Source organism: Lathyrus oleraceus, chromosome 6 (assembly GCF_024323335.1).
Source record: "Lathyrus oleraceus cultivar Zhongwan6 chromosome 6, CAAS_Psat_ZW6_1.0, whole genome shotgun sequence".
NCBI classification, from domain to species: Eukaryota; Viridiplantae; Streptophyta; class Magnoliopsida; order Fabales; family Fabaceae; genus Lathyrus; species Lathyrus oleraceus.
The window spans coordinates 49402121-49429601 of NC_066584.1; the positions used below are offsets into that span (position 1 = coordinate 49402121).

At 35.5% G+C, this 27481-nt stretch overlaps 1 protein-coding gene across 2 annotated transcripts; it reads right to left on the minus strand.

The window, feature by feature from the left end:
* Positions 1–2108: 2108 nt before the first annotated feature.
* Positions 2109–26577, minus strand: LOC127091568 (DNA gyrase subunit A, chloroplastic/mitochondrial). Of its 2 annotated transcripts, XM_051030237.1 has the most exons (27): positions 25966–26577; positions 24629–24698; positions 24417–24482; positions 22275–22376; positions 21190–21234; positions 20998–21096; positions 20802–20888; positions 20120–20190; positions 19494–19602; positions 19335–19397; positions 17132–17197; positions 16912–17000; positions 16299–16347; positions 15555–15641; positions 15022–15115; positions 14710–14780; positions 14499–14588; positions 13185–13310; positions 12924–13081; positions 12080–12161; positions 5492–5656; positions 5272–5368; positions 4210–4351; positions 3401–3521; positions 3259–3313; positions 2775–2874; positions 2109–2561 (listed from the first exon to the last, which is right to left on the minus strand). In XM_051030237.1, the coding sequence occupies exons 1-27, from the start codon at positions 26379–26381 to the stop codon at positions 2453–2455; spliced, it is 2829 nt and encodes a 942-aa protein (XP_050886194.1). In that variant the 5' UTR covers positions 26382–26577; the 3' UTR covers positions 2109–2452. The 2 variants fall into 2 exon arrangements, with proteins under 2 accessions (XP_050886194.1, XP_050886195.1); XM_051030238.1 differs by lacking the exons at positions 16299–16347; positions 16912–17000; positions 17132–17197.
* Between the last annotated feature and the right edge of the window lie 904 nt (positions 26578–27481).

The following is a 27481-nucleotide window of genomic DNA, read 5'->3' on the forward strand; positions in this document are numbered from 1 at the left end:
ATTAAAAATAAAAATTTTAATATAAAAATAAATTATAATATTATTCATCAAATAAAATTACAAAACGATTTAAGAGAAATTTACTGACTCGCTCGATCGTAACGCCCATCGGTTCCACACACAGACGCATTCTCTTGCCTTCGAGGTCTCCCACAATTTCCCTGAGGTATTTAGAGTCTCCTAGTATTCATCTGAGCCAAAGGTTGTTAGTGGGAGGTTCCTGAGATATTAGTGTTATCTAACAAATCTTTGATCATATCTTCCCAGTAGTTAGTCCTGCCATAATTGAGTATGGTGCCCATGTTGTCGTATATGGGTCGTGTTTGTTGGGTTACGTGTGGGTGGGCTAATTGGTTGAATTGGGATATTGAGTTATTTTGGAAACAAAGCAATGGTTCTTGTGGTGTTTGAAAGGCATGCATTGGATGGATGCTTTGGCGATATGATGTTTGAGTACTTTTGTGGTGTAATGTTTGGGTTTATATTGGTTGGGTGTTATGGTAGGATGGGGTGGAATCATATGCCTCATTGAGGCTATAGTAAGATATGGGGCGAGAATATGGTTGTTGGTGGTAAAGGTAATGCTCTTGGTTTTGTGTTTTTGTGCGTGATGAATTGATTGCATGGTTGGGGGCATATGGGTTCGTAATCATGTTTGATTGGTTGTTAGATGTATCTGGTATAGTGATGTTGTGAGGTTGATTGTTGGATTTGGATAGGTTGACAATGTTGTTGGGTTTGGTACTGTTGTGGGGTTTGTTGTTACGCGGGGGTTGGTTGTTGAGCGTATGATGATGAAACTCGTTGGCACGGGTCGATCAAATACCTGGGTCAGATACAAACTGTGTCGGTTATACCAATTCATATAATTTCGAGTTGGTCTAACATCCTGCATGATAGGTCTGTATATGATCTATTGATGTTGGTGCTTCCATTGACGACACGTCTCCCTAACAAACTCTCTTCAATCGTAATAATTCCATTGGGCATCAAATTTTAGTTGATGTCATTATCCCAAATATGTCGGAGGGTCTGGAATTTGTTGTTGCATGCTGAACTAATTGACACGATCACTCTGGTGCATCTCCACAATAGTGAACCTGATGATTGTTGTTTTTGCAGTCCAAACTGCAGCATCCTCGGGGTTAATCTCATGGTCGAGACCTAGAGACAATGGAGTCCAAATTTGCAGTCCAAATTGCAGTACATGATTATAAGATTTGTAAATTGGTAATACTAAAACCAAATCTAACGCACATGTGGTCGCAATATATGACCGCCGTAAAGGTTGGTTTAGTGTGGATGAGACAGTGGACCACAATGAGGGGAGGTTAGGAGGATATTGTCGAGTCAAACTAGATAAAGGTTGGTGCAATTGTAAAGAGTTCCAAGCCTTTGTATGCCTTGCTCCCATTTCATAGTGGCGTGTTCACATGCTCCGCATGACCCTTTCAACCTACTACCTTCCGTTTAGAAAATCATAAACTTGTGCAATGTCTACAACAATAGTTTTGAACACCATAACAAACCTTTCAATTCTTCTACTATTTTCATCGTCTCTAATGTCTCCATCTAACCAATGGATCAATCTCCTCTGAAAATACTCAAAGTCTCTGCATTTCGAAGTCAAATGTTCATCAAAGATTTTAATGTTGAATAAATCAAATTGACATTTCTCTTAATAATATAAGACAACAATTAAAGGAAAACTAAAGGAGAAAATTAACATATGGATGGAAAATAATGGAAAGAAAATGACCTATATATATAAAAAAAACTAATAGAACATAGGAGTCACATGCTCCTAAAAGTTGGATATGCATGCTCCTAAAGGTTGGATACACGAGCCACACCCATTAATGAGCACATGTGTCACAGGTAGTGGCACATATGAATTTTTTTTATTTGAAAAATTGTTAGTTTGATATTTTTTTTAAAAATAATTATTTACATTTTTTTTTAAAACATAGATATTTTAAAAAAAAATCAAAAAAACATATAGTATTGGCAAAAGACTGATTTTTGCCTCTTTGCAATGAATAAAATTCTAAATTAAAAAAATTTAAAAAAAAAATTTAAAAAAAAAAAAGCTTAATAGTCATCCATAGTTGAAATTAATTAGAAGAATTTTGCATTCCAATCCTTTTCCTTTAAATTAATGTCCCTTCGGATTTGTGGTTTCCAATAGTTTTCGGTCACAATATACAGATGTCACAAACTAACAGTAGCCCTTCTCTCAACCACATTAGGAAGACAAAATCCCCTGCCCTGGGAAAGATAAATAAATATATCACACTTTACACGAGGAGGACTGGAACAATCACCAATGAAATCATATTTCCCCGTACAGATTCAAGATCAAGTAGCAGCATTTTGTAAAAGGCGTAAGTCCAAGTTAGATAGGCAGGCATCTGGGCAGGTATACTCTTCTAGACATGGATTGCATCTACAACTAGACTTGAGCAATATCAAGAACTTCTTCAGGCTCGCATTCTGTTGCTGAGATTAAAGAAGCAGACTGAATCTTTCCAGCATGATCAAGCCGCATCAAAATAACTCCCCTGACCAAAATTCCACAAACAAAATAGTCATTAAAGATGTAACAGGTAGTAGGTATCAAACACACTTGTCATAAGCATATAGCTACAATGACTCGAATCAAATAAGCACCAAATATGAGACAATTCAAATTTACCTTACAAATCCTTATTTAGCTATAATGACTTAAATCAAATATGCAAGAAATATGCGAATGGGGCACAGTTCAAATTTACCTTGCAAATCGAGATTGAATTGAAATGTCCCGAACTTTAATCCTGTTGACCGTACCACTTTGGCTAACAAGAACCACTTGTTCATCACTTTCACCATCCTCTGTAGAGACGATGATTTTTTATAATTAAATCATTTTTAAGTAAGCAGTAAAGTCAGTACTTCTAAAGGTTCAGGTACAACAATGGCAAACCAGTGATAATTAAATAGCTATAGCTAATTTTGCATATAACATGAAGTAATTAATTAACATAAATATTCAGAAATTAAGACATTAAATAAACATAAGATAATCATTTATGTTATGTAAGATGAATAAATAATAAAGGTAATTAATATTTCAAGTTTAACCGACTGTACTATCTAGTCTAGTCCAGTCCAATTTTTAAGACTGCCATTTAGTCTAGTCCAGTCCAATTTTTAAAAGAATGATCGGAACTACAATCAAATGTATCAATGTTAAACAAAGTTACAGTGAGAGAATACCTGCTAATGTGAATCCTACTACAAATACGGCAGCCAGACAGTCCTCATCAGAAAACTGAAACACAGACCAGAAAGAGAACATATTATTCAATGAACAGTTTATCATTTTCAAGAGTCATTGCTGTGAAAGGTGAAAAAATACCTTGTATCCAATCAGACCAACTCGATTCAAAGATGACATTCGAAAACGGCTTAAAGGAACCCGCTTTCCATAACCACTCTCGGAAATAAACAACAGCCATGGGCCACCGTGACTCTTTCCACTGTGAGCATATAGTAAATAAATATGTTAAGGACAAATGTGATCACTTATTCCCAACTAGCATTAAAATGACAATTAGTTGTGATTAAATCTATGAACTTCCTGTCAGAGCAATTGGAGTCCTATCAAGAGCGAAAAGACAAATAGATTTATTATGATCAAACATATTTTGTGAAACAAAAATATAATGTTCCAAAAGCAGAAAAAATAACAAAATAATGATAATACTGATGATGATAACCAAACAAATAGATTCTCACTTTTTTATTATATAAATAAGCCTATGCATGCCAACTAGAATCTTCAAATCACAATGCCAATTCATAACTTTGATTTATTTAGTCATTTAAATATATTTAAACCTTCCGTTCCAAATTTTTGGAGGTTTCAGTAGTAATAATAAAACTACAACATTACTGCTCAGTGCAAATGCAATTCTTGTTGACGGATCATCCAAAAAAATAGGCCAATATTATTGAAATGAAGTTTTTGTCAGAAAATATACAAAACAAATAAAGAAACTAATTGAAAATTGTGTTGAACTTAAAATGTTCCAATTATGGAAAACAGGCAATTATAAGGACATCTGAACATTATCCCTAAACAATTAAGATCAAGGACAATTTTCACAATCAGAGCATCCTGAACTCTGATATATAGAAAAGCATGCAATATCTTATCATAATTACTTGCTCCCAGGAAGTTTTGATATGGTTTCCAAGTTGTTCCACATGGCTGCTGGTATGATGTCCACACTTGCCATCCTATCCCCGTTTTTGAGCCTCATTGCCGGTGCACCCCTCGTATTTCTTCCTTGCGTGCGAATCTGGGCTTAAATCAAGATAAACAATGTAAGAACAAAATTTTACAACACATGGCAATAAACTGGAAACCAGGCTCAACAAAGAAATACTAGTACTTCTAGCAGTTTACTTGGATAGTCTTGATAGAAATAAATGGGATTAGCTTGTTAGAGAGGTTTAAAAAAAACACTTCTACACCGTGGTTTCTGTTTTTGAAGTTATAGAGTTTAGTCATTTAGAGAGAAAAAGAATACTCAGAATAATAAAATAAAATAGATACGATGTGAATAATATGTTAGGTATTATTACAAAACACAAAGCACTAATTTTTGTTTATACTAAATATATTAGGTATGATTACAAAACACAAAGCACTAGTTTCTCAATCCGCCCCCTAAAACACAGTGGGTACCCGGAAGCAAGCTTCAGGTAGTGTATTCTAAGGAAATACATATTAGTTGAATAAAAGACTACATTGTAGTCTACCCAAATTCATGGTGGAAATGTCCTTATTTTAGTCATAGTTTTAGCCCTAATGAAGATAAAAGGTCAGCTCTTCACATCAGATATTCAAAACTTACTATGAACTAGACAATTTTGTATTCTCTATTTATGCTCTCCCTTCCTTTCCTCCATATCTAAATTTCAAACACAAATTATTCTAAAAGTTAACCCTATTTTCAGTCGAGTCACTTGAAAGAAATTACACAGTACCAGTAGAAAATTCAATCCTTTTAGTTTCAATGAATATAGTGATTTAAGTCACTCATATTTCAAAGATTATCAAATTTGGAATTTAAAATTCAAGTAAATTAGTAACATATCAATGAACCAGATATAATTCATTGTCAAACTTTATGGTAAAATTTGAACTATATAAACAGCATCTTGAGGTAAGAGGTTTTAGTAGTTATTGCAGAAATAATAAAAGATGGCAACTTGCCTTACTACACAGACTTAATATGACCAGTCCATTGTGTGAAGCCATAGCCACAAAGTCATCATTTGTGCAACAACGGACCCATTTCAGCTCGTCACCGGGAACCTTTGAAGTTAAATGATATATATATTATGAATAACCGTAGACAAGGATTTTAACCACTAATCTAGTCACATGACACCAAAGTGAAGATAGCAATGCAGACAGAATTTAAATAAGAGAACAAACCAATTGAGTTGCAATGATTCCAGTTGATCTGATTGATGAAAATGAATTCAAGGGTACTCTCTTGACATACCCTTGCACTGTAAGCATCAGCAAAAACTGATCTTCAGTGAACTCACTCACAGGAATTATGGATGTTATTCTTTCGCCATCGGATAAAGATAAGATCTGTCCCAAAAGTAGCAAAAGAAAAAAAAAATGTTACTTAAGGCAACGTGTGTTACTTTCAAGTCTCTACTTATTAAACTGTTATTAAAAAAAGGCACAAATAAGTGTACAAATAAAAATGTTGTTTTACAATAACTCCATTAAATTGTATTATCTCGGTTGTCACACTCTCTCTAAACCATTTTATAAGCCCATAGACTTACACTACACACCCAACATATGTATTCGTTGCTCATTTGTCTCCATTATCTCACTTTCAGCCAGACCTTTATGTTGCTGTATGTAGTATTAGAGTATAGTAGGGTTAAGCCTAACTAAAGTATTGTAACTAACTGTGCTGAGTCAGCACAGTTAGACTAGGGCTTATAAACACTCTCACCTGGCAGGATTGTAACTAACTTTGGATGAATAACAAATTCAGTTGGAACAATCCTCTCTCTTCTCTCTTCTCTCTTCACTCTTCTCTCTTCCCTCTTCTTCCTTTTCGTGCTTGATTACAGTTTCTAATATGGTATCTAGAGCTTGACTCGATCCATAACCATGGCTTCCGATGCAAATTCAGCGAATACGACGAAAAACAATGCACAAGAAGTTTCATTCAACTCAACCTTCAACTCGAAGAACATTTTCAAGATGTTTACGCAGCAACTAACACTCAAACTCAATGAAAACGACTTTCGATCGTGGAAACAGCAGATTGAAGGCATTATTCTCACGCACAAACTCCATCGTTTTCTCGTCGATCCAGACGTTCCTCCGTGCTACCTAATGGACGAAGATCGCACCAATGATACAGAGAATCCTGCATTGGTCACATGGGAGCAGCAAGACTCTCTTCTCTTCACATGGCTCCTCACAACGCTTGCCGATTCGGTGTTACCTCGCGTTCGCTGTGTTCATTCTCATCAGATTTGGGACAAGGTGAACATGTACATCTTCACGCACACCAATGCGAAGTCACGGCAATTGCGAACTGAGCTGAAGTCCATTTCGAAAGGTGACAAATCTATTACATCTTATATTGCTCGCATTCTGCACATTGTTGATATACTTGAGTCTATTGATGATCCGACTTCGCATCGTGATCAACTTGAGGCAATTCTTGATGGCTTACATGATGATTATATTGCCCTAGCCTCTATTATTCAGTATCGTCCAATTATCTGCCCTATCATTGAAGCTGAGTCTATGCTTCTTTCACATGAAGCAAAATTGGATAGAGCAAAGAAAACAATTCTAACTGAACCTTTGTCAGTTAATGTTGCTCAAGTTATGCCTCCTGCATCTCAATCCTTATCTCAAGTGAATTCTGATTCCACTAATGCATCTCAGTTTGGTTCTATGACTAATTTCACCGAGAATAGAGGTGGATTTTGTGGTGGTCGCACCTTCAATCGTGGTAGAGGTGGTAGGTTTGGAGGCAGGTTCAAAGTGCAGTCTCAAATCTGCTCTAAACAAGGTCATGATGCCAGTGTTTGCTATCACAGACATTCCCCACTCATGCCTTCTGTGTGGAACAATTATCAGCAAAGTCAGTAGCAAAGACCTAGCTGGAATCAGTGGATCAACAACTCCACACTTTTTCTACAAACTTCTAGTCGCAACCAATGGCTTGCTCCTGCATCTTCTCTCCAGAATTCAGGTCCCAACCAATGGCTTGCTAATGCTCTAATGGGACCTCCACCTGGTTTTGCACCTAGACCTACACATCACCCTCAAGCATACCTCACAGGCACTGGCCCTGGTGCTGACAATCACAGTTTGTTTGGTCAAGTCAATCAGAGAAGGCTCCCTGATTCAGGAGCAACTCATCATGTGACAAACAGTGTTGACTACCTCTCAGAAAGTGTGACACTCCCTGGCACTGATCAAGTCCTGCTAGGCAATGGTCAAGGTTTGCCAATCACATCTATTGGCTCTGCACATTTTACATCTCCTTACACCACACACACTCATCTCACAATCAAGAATTTACTTCTTGTCTCTGATATTACTAAGAATTTAATTTCTTGTCACTGATCAAGTCCTGCTTGGCAATGGTCAAGGTTTGCCAATCACATCTATTGGCTCTGCACATTTTACATCTCCTTACACCACACACACTCATCTCACACTCAAGAATTTACTTCTTGTCTCTGATACTACTAAGAATTTAATTTCTGTTAGTAAATTTGCAAAGGACAACAAAGTATACTTTAAGTTTCATGCTGACAAGTGCCTTGTCAAAACACAGGGCAACTCTGAAATTGTGCTCCAAGGCTCACTAAATAAGGATGGATTATACACTTTTGGATCACTTCAACCCATCACAAGTCCTGCATCAGCTAGTGACATCATAAGGGAATCGTCTCTTATTGCTCTACCTCTCTTAACACCTCTTCTTATACTCTATGGCATAACAGGCTCGGGCGTCCACATCATGAGGCTCTTAAAGCTACTCTAGATCTTTGCAATATTTCTTTACCTCAAAAATCTATGTTAGACTTTGTAGTCCATGCTGTTTGGGCAAAATACATATGTTACCTAGTTCACCTTTTCACACTACATATACAAAGTCATTGGAATTAATATTTGTTGATGATGTATGGTATGGTTTCTACTTGTGGATTTAAGTATCTGTTAAAATGTGTGGATGCTTTTTCTAAATACACTTGGATATTTCTTTTCAAGCTTAAATCTGATGTTCTGCTCACTTTCACACACTTTCTCACAGCGGTTGAAATTCAATTCTCTACTAAAGATAAAGTTGTTCAAACTGATGGAGGGGAAGAATTTCAATCTCTCACCTCACTATTTCTCACAAAGGGTATTGCACATAGGCTGGCTTGCCCTCACACACCACCAGAATGGATCAGTTGAAAGGATGCATAGGCATGTGGTTGAAACAGGCCTAACTTTTCTTGCTCAAGCAAACCTTCCTCTCAAATTTTGGGATCATGCTTGTTTAACAGCTACTCATTTGATCAACAGAATGACAACCCCTCTGTTAAGCATGAAGTCTCCATACTTCATACTTTACAATACGGGGTGTTAGGTTAAAGGGTAGGGGTGGTAGGTTAAATTCTCCACAACGGATATCAGTATGGCATGGTCTAATGACGAAAACAATTCTAATCATTTGAATTTTTTAACCATGAACCCTTCTTGGTATTATTTTTGTCAAAACGCCCTTTGAATTTGCCACTTCCACCATGCCCTTTCCAGGTCTGAGCTTGCAGAGCCTGAATGGCTTCTTGAATTCCTTTTCTTTCAACAATTTGCATCTCATGTGCTTCTAAGGAACCTACGAGATCCTCCAACTTCATGGTGGACAAATCACTAGCCTCTTGAATTGCCACGATGACATGATCAAAAAGAGAAGTCAAAGTTCTCATCACCTTCTCAATGATCGTTCTATCTGTCATGGTTTCACCGCACCCTTTCATCAAGTGCACAGGATTTTGTACCTTGGACACATATGCTGCAACTTTCTCCATCCCTCCCATCTGCAGTAATTCATACTGCCTGCGCAACGATTGTAGTTTCACACTTTTAACCTACTCATTTGATCAACAGAATGCCAACCCCTCTGTTAAGCATGAAGTCTCCATACTTCATGCTTTACAATAAAATTCCTAACTACAAGTTTATCAAGGCCTTGGGTGTGCTTCCTACCCACACCTTGGACCTTATTCCTCTCACAAGTTCAATTTCCATTCTCAAGAGTGTATCTTTCTAGGCTACTCCTCCAATCACAAGGGTTACAAGTCTCTTGATCCAACTGGAATAATCTACATTTCAGAGTATGTTTTGTTTAACCAAATTAGATTTCCATATCCCTCACTTTTTCTATCCTCCTCCACATCCTCTATTCCAAATTCAACCTTGTCGCCACCTTTTCCTATCACTCCCAACCTATTCAAACAAACCATTCCCCAAAATTCCAGGCCCTCAACTAGCACAAACTCTATTCTTCCTCCAAACTCTCTCCCAAACAGCCCCTCAACTAGTATTCACTCACATCATCCTCAAGCTTCTCCATCCAACACTCCCTCACATACACATACATCCTCACTTAATAGTCCTACAGCTACCCCCAACACTCCTTCCAACAACTCTCCAGCTTCTGCATCCACTGCTACAAACAGTTCTGAATCTCAACAAACAAACCTCTTCCTCTAATTCCACATCTCCACCAGTTACCCTTCTTACATCCCAATAAATCTCATGCTATGACCACAAGAAGGAAGAGTGGTATAGTTCAACCTACACTTCATCCTAAACTTCTACTCACTAAAGTAGAACCTACATCTTATAAGGTAGCTCTAAAAGATCCCAAGTGGCTGGAAGCTATGAATGCATAATTTCAGGCCCTAGTAAACAATCATATATGGACTTTAACGTCTCTTTCCCCAAATAGGACAAATATTGGCTGAAAATGGGTGTTTAGGATTAAACAAAATACTGATGACACCATTAACAAGTACAAAGCCAAGTTGGTGGCAAAAGGGTTCCACCAACAACATGGCTTTGATTTAATGAGACATTTTCCTCTGTTGTCAAACCAGTGACTATGAGGGTTGTTCTAACAATTGACATTTCAAAAGGTTGGTATATTACTCAGCTTGATGTCAACAATGTTTTTCTAAATGGCATCCTTCAAGAGGAAGTCTATATGGAACAACCTCCTGGTTTTGACAACTCCGAACCTCGCCTGGTATGCAAGGCCATTTATGGGCTCAAGCAGGCACCTAGGGCCTGGTTTGAGAGGTTGAATCAAGGTCTTAAAGGGTTTGGCTTTACATCAAGTAGAAGTGATCCATCTCTTTTTACTCTCGTCACCTCTACATACACCATCATCGTGCTTGTATATCTAGATGATAAAATTGTGGCTAGAAATCCACCTACTCATGTTCATCAACTCATTAACAAACTGAATCTAGAATACTTCCTGGGGATTGAAGTGTCACAACTCACAACAGCAGAATGGATCACTTTTTCTATCTCAAACCAAGTACATCAGAGATCTTCTCACCAAAGCCAAGCTAACTAATGCCAAGGGCATGCCTACACCTGTGATTTCAAGTCTAAAGCTCTCCAAACATGGGACTGACTTTCCAAGTGATCTTACTTCTTACAGGTCTACTGTTGGTGCTCTCTAATATGCTACTATTACTAGGCCAGAAATCAGCTATGCTGCCAATAAGGCTCGTCAGTTCTTAGCTCAGCCTCTACAAAGCCATTGGACTGCAGTTATAAGGATTCTGAGGCATTTAAAGGGGTCACTTAATCATGGTCTTCTCCTGCAGCCTGCCTCAACTCAGTGTCCTCTTGCCAATAAAGCTTTGTCCTCTTGCCATTAAAGCTTTTTCTGATGCTGATTGGGGGGCTGATCCTGATGACAGAAAGTCCACTTCAAGATCTTGCATTTTCCTACGTCCTAATCTCATTACATGGTGGTCCAAAAAGCAAACCTTGGTGGCCAGATCCAACACTGAAGCTGAGTATAGGAACCTGGCAAACTCAGCTTCAGAGGTGTTGTGGATTCAGTCTTTACTAATTGAACTCAAGGTTCCCTTTTTTACCACTCCTGTGTTATTTTGTGATAACTTGTGTGCTCTCTCCCATAATCCAGTCTTGCATGCCAAGACCAAACACATGGAACTTGACATCTTTTTCTTAAAGGAAAAAGTTTTGAGCAAGTGTCTTATAGTACACCATATTCCTGCCTTTGATCAATATGCTGACCTGCTCACAAAACCTCTCTCTCCACTTCGGTTTCTTCAGCTCAGAGAGAAGTTGCAAGTGTTAGACAAGTCATCTCTTGCACAGAAATGACTTTGGTCTTAAAGGGAAGCTATTAGAGTATAGTAGAGTTAAGCCTAACTTAAGTATTGTAACTAACTATGCTGAGTCAGCACAGTTAGACTAGAGCTAATAAACACTCTCACCTAGCAGTATCAACTAACTTTGGATGAATAACAAATTCAGTTAGAACAATCCTCTCTTCTCTCTTCTCTCTTCTTCCTTTTTGTTCGAATATTATAAAATATTTTATAATATAATTTATATTAATTTAGAGTATCTTAGATTACTTCTTAGTATCAGATTATAGTTATTATTATCAAGATTTGTTCTTAATATATGATTGAGTCTATTTATCCTATAAATAGGGATTAGTATTGAATCTTTTGTATAAAGTCAATAGTAATTATCAATAATATTTTTCTCTCATCTTTTACACATAATCATAAATTCAACATGGTATCAGAGCCTAGTTCGATCCTCCTTGAACTAATTGTTGCTTCCGCTATTGAGTTCCCAAAAATTTGGGAATGTGTTTGTTTTGATTACAGTTTCTAATATGTAGACATTGTATACAAGTATGCCCATTTTTCTGGTGTGCGGGTGTGTTGGTGTGTACAGAGAGAATAAGAAAAATACTTGAACAAGTGGTGTGCCAGAAGCAGTCCGGCTACACTCTGGAATTTTGTAGGCACGAGCTGAGTATACCGTTCCCTTATCACTGAAAATTGAAGCCAATTAATATTCAAAATGAAATGTAACTAAATTTGCTACAAGGCAATGATTTCAAATACTAACAATAACATAATTAACCACAACCAAGAAAGAAACAAAAACTAAGGATTCTAAATAATGACCATATATAATGTCACTTCTTAGATTAAGAATGAGTGTTGACAAGCACACAGCTAAACCATACAACAAACCCACCTATAAGTTTAGTATCTGTTAGAGTGCATCTCCAGAAAGAAGTCAGGACCCAAAAAAAAAAGAGTATCTCCAGAAAGAAGTCAGGACCCAAAAAAAAGAGTATCTCCAGAAAGAAGCTAAAACATAATGTCATTAAATATATTTGTTACTTATAGTAAGATAAATGCTAGCAAAATAATCCTTGAGACTTATAGTAAGATCCAAAACCAAGATCCAAAACAAAGTTAAAAATATCTGTTACTTATAGTAAGATAAATGCTAGCAAAATAATCCTTGAGACTTGTTACAACAGTATTTAATATTGGGTGAAATCTAATGCTGATATCACTGATAGATATTGGTCAGGGTTAATAGTGGGATCCAAATATTTGGATTTAAGGATTAAAGATATGAAGTAACATGTTCAGGCTATTTAGAGCTTCTATAGGTACAAGTCTCTTGAACAAAAATAAATAACTAAGTCTCTGCATTTTTTTCTGCATTGACCAGTGGGTTAGCTCGAATTTCAATAGGCAGATACCAGTTCACTTTAGGAACCACAACGAAAACATACCTGAAGTAAAGGACATAATCATGTGCGCGACAAACGATGAAATCAGACATTGAATCGTTCATTTTTAGTTTGCCTACGGATTTGCCAATTGTTCCACGATGTTGTAGGTTAAAAGTATTTGGCTTCATACGCTTCAAATAACCTTTTCCGCTAAGTGCCTGAGAGTAAAAGACACTGTCATGAACACAGTATCCATTTTGTGACCAATAGATAGAAGAAAAAAAGTGTATAAGTAAGATTTATACTATAGTTGCCATGTACCAATAGCATTTCTTCATTTGGAATAACATCAATATCCTCAAGCTGACCATCATCCGTGTCCTCCAAAATTGAACGCCTCGGACTAGCAAACTTGTTTTTCAGATCAATTGCTTCTTGTTCTATAAGCTAAAAACATGAGAAAATCAACAAAATTGTCAATCCCAGATAAATGGAGAAAATTTCAGCAATGCTAATTGCTTCTATATTAAGTCATATGTCACCCTTTAAAAAAAAATTGGAAGAGGGAGTATGGATTCATTAGATCTCCAGTCAACCCCCAACCTTCACTCCAAGGTTGATGAGAATTGTTTAAGATCATTTTAAGGCCTCTTTTGTGACATCTTTTTTCATTTTTTGTTTACATTTTCAATTACAAAAATGTCACCTTATTTTCCCTTTTAGATTTGGGAAATTGTGTTTAATAGAAAAACCATAAATGAATTACTTTTGTTTTCACTTTTCCCAATTCAAAACGTTAAAAATAGGAAATAAAGTGAATGCGATGTCACATTAATGGAGGATGGAGACTCTGTTAGCATTCCAGTGCTGCAGTAACCTTCAACAATGTCACACTGATCCTGTGTGTGAAATTGACCGGAACAGCCAACTACAGTACCTTCGATGCTGCTGTCCAGTTGTGATTTTAAGGCTGATGAAGTTAAGACCTCTTGACTAAACAAGCCAGGATATTCTAAACAAATATCAAGTCTACATGAAACACAGCATTCAAGAGGCATTCCTAGCCTTTCCCCTTGACGACAATGTGGTGTTTTCTATTTTAATTTTGGGAGTGGGTATTGATAGGAAACCTTGAATAGGAGGGTTTATAAACAAAGAACGGCAATAACAGGAAAACTAAGTACAGTTAGGTAGTCAAATTAGGTTAGAAATAAAAAGAACTGAGGAAGGAGGGATAGTGCAAGGATGGATGCTTGGGAATTCTTGAATTTAATAGCCTGGAAGATTCTTTGAATTATTCAAGCTGTTATTCTGTATTTCTGACCAATCCTAACAATGCACCACTGGAGCAGATTGCGAGTGAGGAATTTCTTAATTAAATTAATTGTTTATCTAATTTCTGATCCAGTATTATGATCTATTATATTTAGCCCCTATTTGTGCACAATATCTCTTTGTTGATTATAGGAATATTGTTAACAATTTGGCTGAAACTAATACAATTTCATAATTTTTTCATACCAGCAAATAGACTTAATAAGCTAACTTCGTAATTAGACTGACCAGCCAAAACTTTACAAAGCTAATTCAGTGAGTTTTTAATGAGAAGAATACAGCTTCAAAGTGATACTATACCTCCAGAATATTTTTCCTCGTGGACAACAGTTCCTCTAACTTGGAAATTTGTTCGGCCAAAGACTTATTTTCAGCCACAAAGTTGTCGCTCTGCACACAGGACGAAGCTTATAGTTCAAATATGCTCCTAGCACAGGTAAACTTAGAGAAATCTCAATAAAATAAAAACAGCAATCATTATAGTCTAGTGAAAGGTATGATTCTAGCGCACCTCACGAAGGGTCAGTCTTCTTAAGCTCATGTCCAAAAGTGCTTCAGCTTGTTTCTCAGAGAGATTGAACTCTGCAAATAGATATTCTCGTTCACATTAAACAGCTATAAGATAGAGAACTCCAAGTCAAGGTTACATGGATTTAATTTCAATAAAAAATCATTTTTCAAACGCCGGGGATGCAAAATAGAGTTTCCAACAGAAAAACTTCTAAGAAAGTAGCCTCTACATATCAGGTCTTAACTTACATATTCCAAGAAGAAAATTTGGAACCAATGAAATTAATAAACAAACTTTAAATTAGGAGTTCACCATTTCGTAGCCCGGCTGCAGCAATTGAGTTACTTGAAGCTTCACGTATTATGTGAATCACCGCATCCAGATTATTGAACCCAACAAGAATACCCTGAGTTTGTACATAACATTAAAAGTCAAAATGCTCATTAAAAAAGTGTACCCTCACTAGTTAGTCTCACTCAATCCTTGTTAGAAATTTAATATAAAACCATTCATTCATTGAGAAATCGTACTAGAGTTCAATATTGCCGCCTACATGCAAAATTGTAGCAATCCATATGTAGGCCTTTGTAGCTTGGTACAGGCCATTTATTTGGATAAAAAATATTGTTCAATTAATCACTTAACACCAGTTTGGCCAGTTCCCACAGATTTGGTGATCAATCAATTTTTTTGGTTAAAGGGGCCAAACCAATTTCGGACAGATTAGTTTTCCAGCATTTCAACCAATGATTATACTTTGTGAAATGTGTCCAAGCTTTATACTCTATGTACATGGCAAATGGACAGTACAAACACAAGTAGATTCTCTGTTTCTTGTGACATACCTCGACAATATGTCTTCTCTGTTGTGCTTTTGATAACTGAAATCTTGCACGTCTCTCAACAACAGAGCATCTGAAGTCTAAGAATGCCTGAAGTAACATCAAAGATTAAGCCAGGAAAATAGAAAGTAGCACTCCAACTTAAAAAAACAAAGCCATCACCCTACACACAAATGACTAATACCAAATAGAAAGAAAAAAAAAAGTCATTACTGGATAGACACCAGTATAAGAAGCTAAAAATGTTAGTGGCTCCTAGCAGAAAGAATGTGTTATTAGGGAAAGTGGATACTGAATGTAGTTTTCAAATTAATTATTTTAGCTTTATTACATGTTAAAATTAAATGTTTCTATAGCTTGTACAGGAAGAAAAAAACAAATACTCATATTACACTACGAAAAACTCAAGGAAGCTTATTGGCTAGAGAGAGAGACCTTTTAAAGAAAAAGTAGGTTAAAAGAGCAATTTGGACATGGAAAAAGTTACTTTACACCAACTGTGAGCACTCTTTTTTAGAGATAGGTTGAGCACACTGCAGTTACAGTTGGTACAGCTAATGGTTAATTATTTGGTTGTTACTGGAAACTAACTAAATTGACTAACTAACACCTGAATAAACTAGGACGGAGAAGATTATTCTCTCACAGACCCAATGTAGTGGTGAGTCACTTAGAGAGATTTATTTTCGAAATAACCATAGATGATATGGGACAAACATTGGACTACTGAGGCCAGTATGTACTAACCTGTAAAATTTCTTTCAATCCCATTTGTTTAGGTTGTCCGTTAAGAATGCTACAATATTTCAGACAAAAAAGGTATGCTCCAATTAAGATGTGAAGCATTAATAAGCATAAAGCATAATAATACAGATATAACATAATCAAGAAGTGAGAAACAATATGCTGACAAATTCAATAGAACCCATAGAACCCAGATCAAGGACAAGAAGAAGCCATATGTATATGGTTTAGTATATATAAAAAACCATGGAACCTTCCCTTTCATCGGAAGTGAAAAAAGAATCATCTATCAAATAGAATACGATAGAGATCTGGCTCTGGCCTATGCAATTCCAAAAATTCATAATCAATATATGTTTAGTCTTAACAAAATTTTCCTTAAATATACCAAGTACAAGTTCTATGCCGGTAAGAGAACCATAAACCTCCAGGGGGTTCAGTGAGTGCATAACTATAATCGTTCCAAAAGATATTTATTTGTTATAACGCAATTCCTAGATATGGAGAAAAGTAATAACAATCAATCGTCAGAATGGCATTAATGATCAGAGCATCAGAGTATTTAAATTGGCTACTTTGAAGAAGAAGAAAAAAAAGGTGTAGACAACAAACTTACCCCACCATGTTGCAACTAAATGCAGACTGCAGAGAAGTTAAGCGATAAAGATTATTCAAAACAATCAATGGATCTGAACCCCGCTTCAGCTGCAAAGTGGGTGAAATTAATCATCATGTAATACAACAGTTTCTTTTTTCCATTTCTTTTTGGTTTCTTGCATGTGTCATAGAACAAGAGAATATAGGAATTAGGACCAGAGCCTATTTATTTATTCTACCTCAATGACTACACGCATTCCAGAGCGGTCACTCTCATCCCTGATATCACTTATCCCATCTAAACTCTGCATAGAAAACAAAATTTAAAAAAATGTAAAAGCAAAAATTTTAGGTTAGGGCTGCCTGTAGAAATGATTGGCACCCTTCAAAAACCCAGAGAAGGCGGAAAACACCAACAATATTTGAAACATACAAAATGAAAACCTCTTAAGTATAAAAGATATGATATGAGACAAAAACCACAAGCAAAGTCCGAAGGTCCAAAACAAGTGTTAGAAGTGGAAAAATAAAAGAAAGTAAAATTGATATTTCATATATTTGTTGAATCTTTTCTAAACAGAAGAATGTCTTCAGATTGCAAAAGTTTATATGGACATTATCCTTCGCTTAATTGGGGCTAAACCTGCAACTACTTCTAACTAACTCTGAGGCAGTTAAGACTTAAGACTAACGGTGCTGATGTGGCACTCTAACAAAACTAACTATTGCCATGTGGCACTATTACAAGCTGTCACTTTGCATATTAATAGTAAACCTTTAGATAACTATCTCAAATACTCACGCAACAAGATACAAGGCCAATGCAATTTCTCTACAATACCAAATTGAAAATTGTATTGCCCTTGAGAAGGATCTGCTAATGTGTTTCCAACCAGAGCTTGGGGTTTATCTACAAGACTATAAGCTTCTGGGAGACAAGAGATCAGAAGTTTAGCTAAATTTCAAGAGGAGAGCCAACAAGAACCAATGAAACAGATAGAAACTGATAAAGAAAAAGAATAAAGGGCAGCACCCAATGAAGTTGCGAAGAATGTGGAAGTAAAGTAAAGGCATAAAATGGTCAAGAATCCAAGTCATATTCATCCATGTATGGGGGTAGAGGTCATGGAAACTAGCCTATACATGAAAGAACCTGCAGAACCAAAGTCATGCAGTGGACGAGGTAACAAAGGTATGCACTCTTGTGACGTACAGTATAAGCACCAGCGATTGTAAGAGAGATGATGGCATGGATGAAACAATGAGGGTGCCAAAAATACAATACCTGGTGACAACCTTGAAGACCTGTCACCACCACCCAAACCATTGGACTCAGGCTTGGCCAATCTGGGGCCTAATGGGCCCTTCACACCAGACCCAAGTAGGTAGGAAAAAGAACTGGGTATTTCAGAACGATGGGCCATCGTCCATCTATATCAGAGCCATCATGTTTCATGCAATGGGATCCTGGTGGAAATTTTAAAAAGAATAAAAAAAATCTTCTTTTTTCCACCTCAAGGACAAGGTCAATGTTAAGAGGGAGCGAGTACTAAAAATCGAGAGGGTTGTAGAGGCTCAGTTTGTTAACAGAAAAATATGGGGAAAGTTAATGAGAGTTTAGAGGAAGACAGGTCTTTGGGTGAGGATTAGCATCAAGGAAGGTCCCCAGATCACTCGAATATCCAAGGATAGTGAGTGATCTGTTACATTCTATCCATTCAATAATAATTCCGTTTTCTTCTAAGTGTGGTTGAGTTCCTATCACAACCCATTATTATATATTATCCAATAACTACCCCTGCAAATAGTTGAAGAGAAAGGGAGAAAAGGTAGAAAGACTATAGAAAAGTTGGGCTAGGAAATTAAAAAAGCTTCCACAAAATTAATATAATACTCCCTCCATTTTTCTTTATAAGTCGTTTTGGACCTTTCACATGTATTAAGAAAAGTAATCATTGTTGTATAGGAAAGAGAAATTATGAAAGATTTTACAATATTGTACTTCATTAATTACATGGAAAAGATAAATTTAAATAATTGAAAAAAGAGATAATAATAAATACTTAAGGGTATAATTTGAAAAAATAACATTAATGATTCCTTGTATTGCAAAACAGCTTATATTGTGGTACAAACTTTTTCACCAAGTGACTTATAAAAAAAATGGAGGGAGTAATAATTAGTATTGTCTCAAAAAACTTACGTGGCACTCAGGTTTCAAAACGTTAGCTACTAAACACCTTATTTAAAAAGTGACCTCACAGCAGTTAGATTATATATCTAGTTTTAGAAGGCATAGTCATCTTATCCCTCAGACAGGGCCTTATTTCACTTAAACAGAAGTCAGTTACATGCAATTCCAAGACATAAATTGACAATGACATTTACACCATTTGGATGAAAAAGAAGGGGGAAAAAAAGCTTTTTTAAACATATTAATACCTTGTTTTCCACAAGATCAGCAATCTTCTCAACCAAAGCTGATTTGTTTGTCTGGTAAGGAATCTATTCCAATCATAAAACAGAATTTGTAAGGAACCTTCCGGAGAAAATAAAGCATGTATTTCAAATGTCAGAATCTGAAAGAATCTAGAGAACTACCTCTTTAATTATTATGGCACTCCGTTTCGACTTAGAATCAAGCAATTCAACTTCAGTTTTTCCTCTGACAACAACACGTCCACGACCAGTACGGTATGCTTCTAAGATCCTTAAGAAAAATAAGTATATATATCTCTATCATATCAGACATCAAACAGTGCATAATTTTTGGGAAGGCACAAAATTTGATACAACATACTCGTGAAGGTTTGATATCAAACTTATGGATTAAAACAAGATCACATGGTTTTCAAGTGCCAGACTTCTGTAACAGAAGATGTCAGATTCTCTTCAAGGCTTGTTTTGTTTTATTTAAAACCCTCAATGTCAATTATGTAATCACCATTCTTGATTGAAGAACGAAAGAGATGAAAATGCAAAGAATGTACGATGCAACACATCAACTATCCATACACCATCACCAAAACATTAGCGATGTTTATTGATTTGCAACTGACAAGTAATCAGTTAGATTGCGACTACCAGCTAAAAGGAATGCTATAGGCAACGTATTTTAAGTTTATATTGACACAGTTAATACAAATTTGTCAGCCAACATAAAAAATTAAAAACCTTTATGAAATATACATAAGAAAGGGATCCTTCCAAAAACTTGATAGACTCACCCATAGTTTCCCATAATCAGTCCTCCTGTTGGAAAGTCGGGTCCCGGCATGTATTCAAGTAATTCTTGCAGCTACAACAGACCAGGAAAAATTATAAAACTTAAAAGGAAAGAAGGGGAGAAATTAATAAGATTTAAAAGCCTACAAAATAGCAACTGAAAAATAATAAAATGACTATGCTTTCATTTCTTAAGAACTATTTTACTTACGAACTCTGAATTGGCATTTGCATTACAACAGTTATACAAATGAACAGTTACAAGACAATTCTTAATTTGACAACGGGCAAGTTTATTGTGGAATTGGCTGTTCTTAGTTGGTAGAGAATTAAGTTTGCTGTAACAGTGACTTTTTAGTTGTGACAAGACCAACACATTCTTCAATACATTATGATTGATCCATTCTCAAAAAAGCTGACAAATTTGATTCAAATTAATCGCTTTTTAAAAGTTTGTCAACCTTCTAAAGAAACCAATCATGAAGTGTCTTTCCAAGACCTTTCCAGAAAGTGTATTGCAAGTATTCCTTTGCAACAATAATGTTCAAAAGATCTGGAAGAAGAGAAGAGGTCAAGACTCCATCCAACTGTACTTTGTCAGCTGTTCTGTGGTGTATCTGGCTGTACCTATGTTTTTAATGAATTTCCATTTTATCAAAAAAGAAAGTGAGATTTGGCACTCACAGTAGCTTCTGGATTATGTATTATAGCGCAGAGCACATCTACTACTTCCCCGAGATTATGAGGAGGGATATTAGTCGCCATGCCAACCTGGTAAATATAAGAATACAAAGCTCTATGTAAGAAGATGCATATGTGTATGATTTATTGATGAACAAATATCAGGAATTTCAATATGCAAAAGGGGACCCAAAATCACCGCAATCCCAGAAGAACCGTTCAACAATAAGGTTGGAAGACGAGCGGGTAGGACTGATGGCTCTTTCTGTGAGTTATCAAAATTTGGAACGAAATTAACCTGCAACGAGGAATGATTACACATATAAAGCACTCAACATTGATGTCAAATTAAATCAGAAAATCCAAAAGGCAGAGAACGGCAGCGACTTACTGTATCTTGATCAAGATCTGCCAACAACATTGCTTCAGCCAATTCCTGCATATTTAGACCAAGAACTAATTAAATTCCTTCAAACTGTATGCCAATATGCAAATCTATTCAAAGAACATGAAAGACAATGACAGTAAATCCAAAATTCTGGACATTTTCTTTAAGGCTAATAAAACTTCATGTCAATCCCCTAAAACAGGTATTTGGACAAGAAAGATTCATACAACTCATTCCCTCTATTTTCATATAAGCAAAAGCAAGAACTATGCAACAACAAATTCTATTAAAATCACTAAAATACTATGGAAAAATGCACTTCCACCACCTTCTGCAAAAATTATTAAAATTATAGTGACTTTTTGGGTTTAATTAAACACAGTTCTAAAGTCATGGTCTCTTTAACACTCCCTTCCAATAAGAAAAATTAAAAAAGAACAAGACTCTTCGAAGAAGAAAATTCCAACTATAATCATTTATTAACAACAGAGATTTAGATAAGAAATATGCATATGATGTCTAAGCAACAGAATACCAAACAATAGCCAAGTAAAACACAAGAACTGATCATTCATGTTTATGAAGACAGAGTTGTTTTTCCTAGAAGATCCTTGTTAGGTTAATCCGCAAGACCAAATTTTAACAAATCTTTTTAGCACATCCTGCAATAGTTTCTCAAGAACAAGTCCTCCAGAATTCAGATATATAGCTAAATAAAGTACAAAAAACATAATTTTAAAGCAGAATCCCTTAAATAACTGATGAATGTAAGTTACATGATCTTCCAATTTTCCTCTCCTCACACTTCTGAAAAGGAAACTATCCCATGAACATCAAATTTCAAGTTTGTCGTCTTGATTGTTTATTTTTAAAACTGCTCACAATTGGATAAAAAATAACAGTTTGTTTACTGACATCAGAACTATGGCATGATTAAAAATTAGTGCACAACTTTACCTACCAGTAATTAACAAACACAAATAACTATTGATTGGAGAGTCCGTTATATCAAACTTTTTGGTATAAAAAAAGTTAAACTATTAGAAAAGTAGAGTCCATATTTAAAGAGTAAGGGGTTAAACACATACTTCCAATCTGCACTCTGTGTAACGCATGGCAGCAGGAGGGTCAGCATCAATTGACCCAAAATTTCCATGACCATTGACCAAAGGACTTCGTAATGAAAAATCCTGAAAAACATTGGAAAAATATAAATATAAAAGCAGAATATAAAATGATACTAAAAGTCAAGGAGAGAATCAGCAAAAAGTATCACTACAAAAAGTAATTGCATATATTACATGCCAAAAGACACTAGGTGAAACAACAGGAAATAGCTAAAGGTAGAGAAAGGATATTTATTCTTTATTTCAAACTTCCAATCCCCCAGAACACATAAAACGTAGACAGACCAATAAAGCGATGTAAATTGTAATGTCAAATTACCACATCCAAAAAAACTAACATCCATCCCACACTTCAGGTGAATAGCTAGATTATTTGGCCAAAAGAAGAAACTGGGTGGTGGGAAAACGAGTAGTAGGCAGTGTTGTCAATAGCGTGCAATAAACTGATCGCCTTGTTTACACCAAGCCGGCCGGTGCCCTGCTCTCGAGTGACAGGTTGGACACAAGCAACTATGATATGCGGGCGTCTGACAGTGACATCAACTTTGACTTAGAGGTCTAGATTATGAAGATTGTCTCATCCATGAAAGATGAATTTTTGTCTGTCATTGACTGTCCTTGATGGAGTAGCATTGATGTTCAACTTTGCATTGTCACCAAATCAACCATTTATTTGGAGAGGAAGTTGTTTAATGCTACGGGACTTGTGATAAGCAGGCAGCCTAATTATTTGAGAGGACCAAACGCATTGAACAAAATTGAAATTTTATTAAGGGTAAGAATTATCAGGGGAAATTATGATTAGCTTCATAAACTAAAATTATCCTCTAGGAAGGGTAGTAGTTTGTCTCTCAAGTAAAATACTTGTCTACCTTGGTAATTGGTATCTATAATCTATCCATAGATGGAAATAGCAATACTAGTGATTATTCCAAACTCATAATTTCATAAGGCACCATAAGTTTACTTATAACCTAAAAATAATAAAAACTTGAGACAAATCATGATAAGACATGTCATCTTAATAAATGGTTCAATCGAGGGGATGGATTTTTATCAAGGGAAGGGGAGGAGAGGGATTTTAATTACATATATGTTTGGTTCAAAATATGAAATGGGAGGGGATAGGAGACATTTTATTTACAAATATGTTTGGTTCACAAGAGGAAGGGGGTATTTTAAAACTAATTTACTTTTTTATACTTCTAATTTTACCATAAGAGACATGATATTTACCGTTTATAATTCAAATACAAATTCATTGACGAAATATAAGTATTCAATCAGAGAACATCATGAAAGATTTTATAAAAACATAACGATTATAATATATAATTTTAAAAAGATTACCAAATACAATAAAATCTAACAAAAATTATTATAAACAAAAAACATTACGATAATTAAAAAGTAACATTAAAATATAGAAAATTAAATAAAAAATTTGAACATGTATAATGATAATAAGATGAAGATATAAAAATACAAGAAATATAAAAGGAAGATGAAATTTGTTCAAAATAGAACTTTTAACATTTTAATAAGTTAAATTTATATTTAAATAAATAAATAAGGGTAAATATGTAAATATAATTAAAATTAAAATTAAAATGAAACACTCCCCCCCCCCCTCCAAAATCCCCCCAAATCGGGGAAGCAAAAAGTGGTTCAAAGGGGATTCTGGTCCCCTCCATCTACCTCTCATCCCCCTCTTAAAATTTTGAACCAAAGACAAACTATTAAATATTTTCTCCCCTCCATTTACCCTCAGCCAAATAGACTCTAAAAGTAAAGAAAGATATAGTAATTTATTATTGATCTAAATAATAAAATTATTATCAAATCCCAAAATTATAAACAACCATAATCAATTATGGAATAATAGTTGTGCATAACTAACTAGAAAGTATGATAGCAATTTAGAGAAGAAAAACAGTTAGTGTTTGGAGTAGCTCATTTTAGGGATATAAATTACAATGGCTCCTTTATCAACTTTCTATGATATGATATTACAGATAAGAAACTATTGACCCAGCAATCCAGTATATCTTTAAGATGATGAGAAAATAAAACAAACAAAAAAAGCAACAAACATTGTTTTACCTGGGCCATCCGAACCATGGAATCATATACAGCAGAGTCACCATGAGGGTGAAATTTTCCCAATACCTACAATAATAGCGTGGTATAGCAGCCTATATCAACAGTAAAAATGACAGTAGATAATACACTGTTCAAACTCCAAACATATGTCTAGATGCATTTATTGAGTGCTTCATTAATTATTAACAAATATTTATAAAAAAATTATTAACCTCTCCAACAACTCTTGCACATTTCTTGAATGGTTTTTTGGATGAAAGGCCGAGCTCGTGCATTGCAAATCTGCATTCAGAATATTAGCTTGTCTTGCAAAAACATCTCAATGAGAACTGTCAAATTTAAGCAAACTCCAAATGTCAAAAGTATGAAGCAACATGAACTCTGAATGATATGTTATGGATAATGGATCTACATCCTAATTAAGTACTTTTTACTATAATTTCCTAAACTTCCCTCGACTTAAAAGTTTTGTAGTATTCAAATAAGTGGTTAATGATAAATTTTGCTGTCAATTCATGTTTCAGTTCCATCGATAAGTTGGAAAATGACAATCAAAAGAAGTTAGTGGAGAATATGAATAGACAATTAAGAGTTTAAATTATACCCCTAGATTAATGCTGCTTAGCAAACCATAAGTGGTCATCTCAAATTGAAAATCTTCATATGAACTAAACATACAAGGTCTGCTTCAAAACATACAACAAAGTTTTCACAACATGTAACTAAAGTGTGCTTCAATAAGTGTCATGACTAACATAATGACAACAACCATTGATTCACTCCATTGAGACATAAATTTGAGTGAGTTTTTCATTACAATAACATATATCTGAGTTTTAAATATTTGGGACAGTTATTCAGCTCTGAGAGCACAGTCGCGTCTAAGATGCTAACATTTTTTTCCAGCTGTTGTCTAAAATACTAATATCATAACACAAAACTCTCAATGTTCGGTTTGAGATATAAAAGAAAATGAAAGAAGAAAATAATTGAAATTTGCCTCCTTTTAGGACTAAGCCAATACTAAAGAAGGAGAAATCTCAATAGTTAGTTTAAATAATCTCCAGTTATCCTCAGACAACTTTTTAATAGATGATGTAAATAACCAAAGCAAAAAAGCAATTCACCTCACAAATTTGTAAAATCCTTCAAAGCAGAAAAATCACAACATGGGGAAAGTCATCAAAGGCATTTAAATTTCCACCTTTATATCTCACGAACAAAATATAAAATAAATCCCAAATGAAGAAATTTCAAAACTTCCAGCAAACATCAATCAATAATCTCATTGACTTGTCTCCTAACAAACTCAACATGAGAGTTTCGAAAATGAGTGTCAAAAAGACGTCTGCATGATCTTCCAAGAGTGCCCACGACCCGGGCTAGTTTCCATGTTTTTGTTGATATATCATGCATTCAATTCATAACTATGAAATAAATCCTATAAACATCCTTTGGTACAAAAAAAATCAAAATACATTTACAGTTTCTCAAACAGAAAATCACACAATAATAAAAAACAATTAAGTTTGCAATAAAAAGTACTAACAGAATCCTTCTATGAACAGGCTTCAACCCATCACGAACATCAGGCAAAGCACGACCAAGCAACACCGACATAGCATACGCCATGTAAGCTTCCGTTGCCTCTTTATGAAGTTCAGTCAGCACAATCCTCCCCTCGGTCCTCTTAACAGTATCACTACCGTTACTATCCACCACCGCCAAACTTCCATTTCCGTCTTGCTCCGGTTCGTCACGGCGCCCAACAGCAGTGGAAGCCTTAATAGAAGTGGAGGGACGACGTCGGGAAGAGGCTGAGAGGAATCGGATATCCGGCGTGGTGCGGCGGAGAAATGAGAGGCGAGTGGCGGGAGTGAAAGGGGAGAGTGTGAGGAGTCGGAGTGCGGAAGAGAATGCCATTGAGGAGTTGTTGTGGAGATTGAGGGAAGAAGAGGGTTTCATAGGGTTGTTGATGGCATTGGAGATAGTGTAGTGTGGATTTTGAGTTCGAAATTTTTAGGGATTTTGTTGTGAGAGAGAGAGAGAGAGGAAGAAAAATGAAGTGATTCTTAAACCCTTTTCGTGAGGTTCTCTGTGGTGTTGTTGCGCGCCAAGGTGTGGATTTCGGGATTTTTGGATGCAGAAATATCTATCTAATGCGCACAATCTATCTTCCTTACTTTATTTTACCTTATTTTTTAGGATTAAATAAGTTTTTTTAATCTTAAACATAAGGATTTTTAATCTCTAAATTTTTCTGTTATTAATTTTAGTCTTTCCTTTTTTTTTTAAATTCAAGCTGCATATTTAAAATAAGGTTTTTATAAAATGTTATTCATAAAATTTTAAAATATTATTAATTTTTCTATAACATTATGAATGATTAAAAATTTTCAGTTCTTTATATTTGATATTTAAGGCTTTAATTTTTGTTATTTTAATTATTTATAGGTCAAAAAGTGTAGGTATTCATATCACTTTTGTAAAGAATAAGGATGCTTAAAGATTTTAGTATGTATGTTACGTTGTACGGTGGTGAGGACTTGTCCGTAGTGGTAAGAAGCCTTGTACTGTGGTGTTTTATGGTGGTTTTGAGGACCTACTTGTGTGAGGTGAGAGATCTTGTATGTGTTGGTTGTCTGTGGGTAAACGTGTGTGGGGTGTGATTTGTAGTAGTTAAGATATGTTTTTTCTCTAAGTGGGGGAGAGGTATTTATAGAGGTTTGGGGACTATGTTTTCTTTGAAAGGACTTTTGCCCATTTCTAAGGAGGGTGTGGGTCAGTTATTAACCCTGACTTCTCTCTACCCCATAAACGTCTTATCCCACGTTTCCTATGAGTTGGCGATATGGAAGCTTTGATGGGCGAGATGATACCTCCCTGGATGATACATGATTGTCGCCCCCTCTATGGGCAGCATATAATTGTCGCCCTAGTCAAATCCTTCACAAATATAATAATACATAGTCCTTAAAGTACGAGGGACTTGATAGAGGGTGAAGTTTTTTTTAGAGCATTGTATTGGGGAGTATCCCGATGTCGTGAGCTTTTGATAATATGTG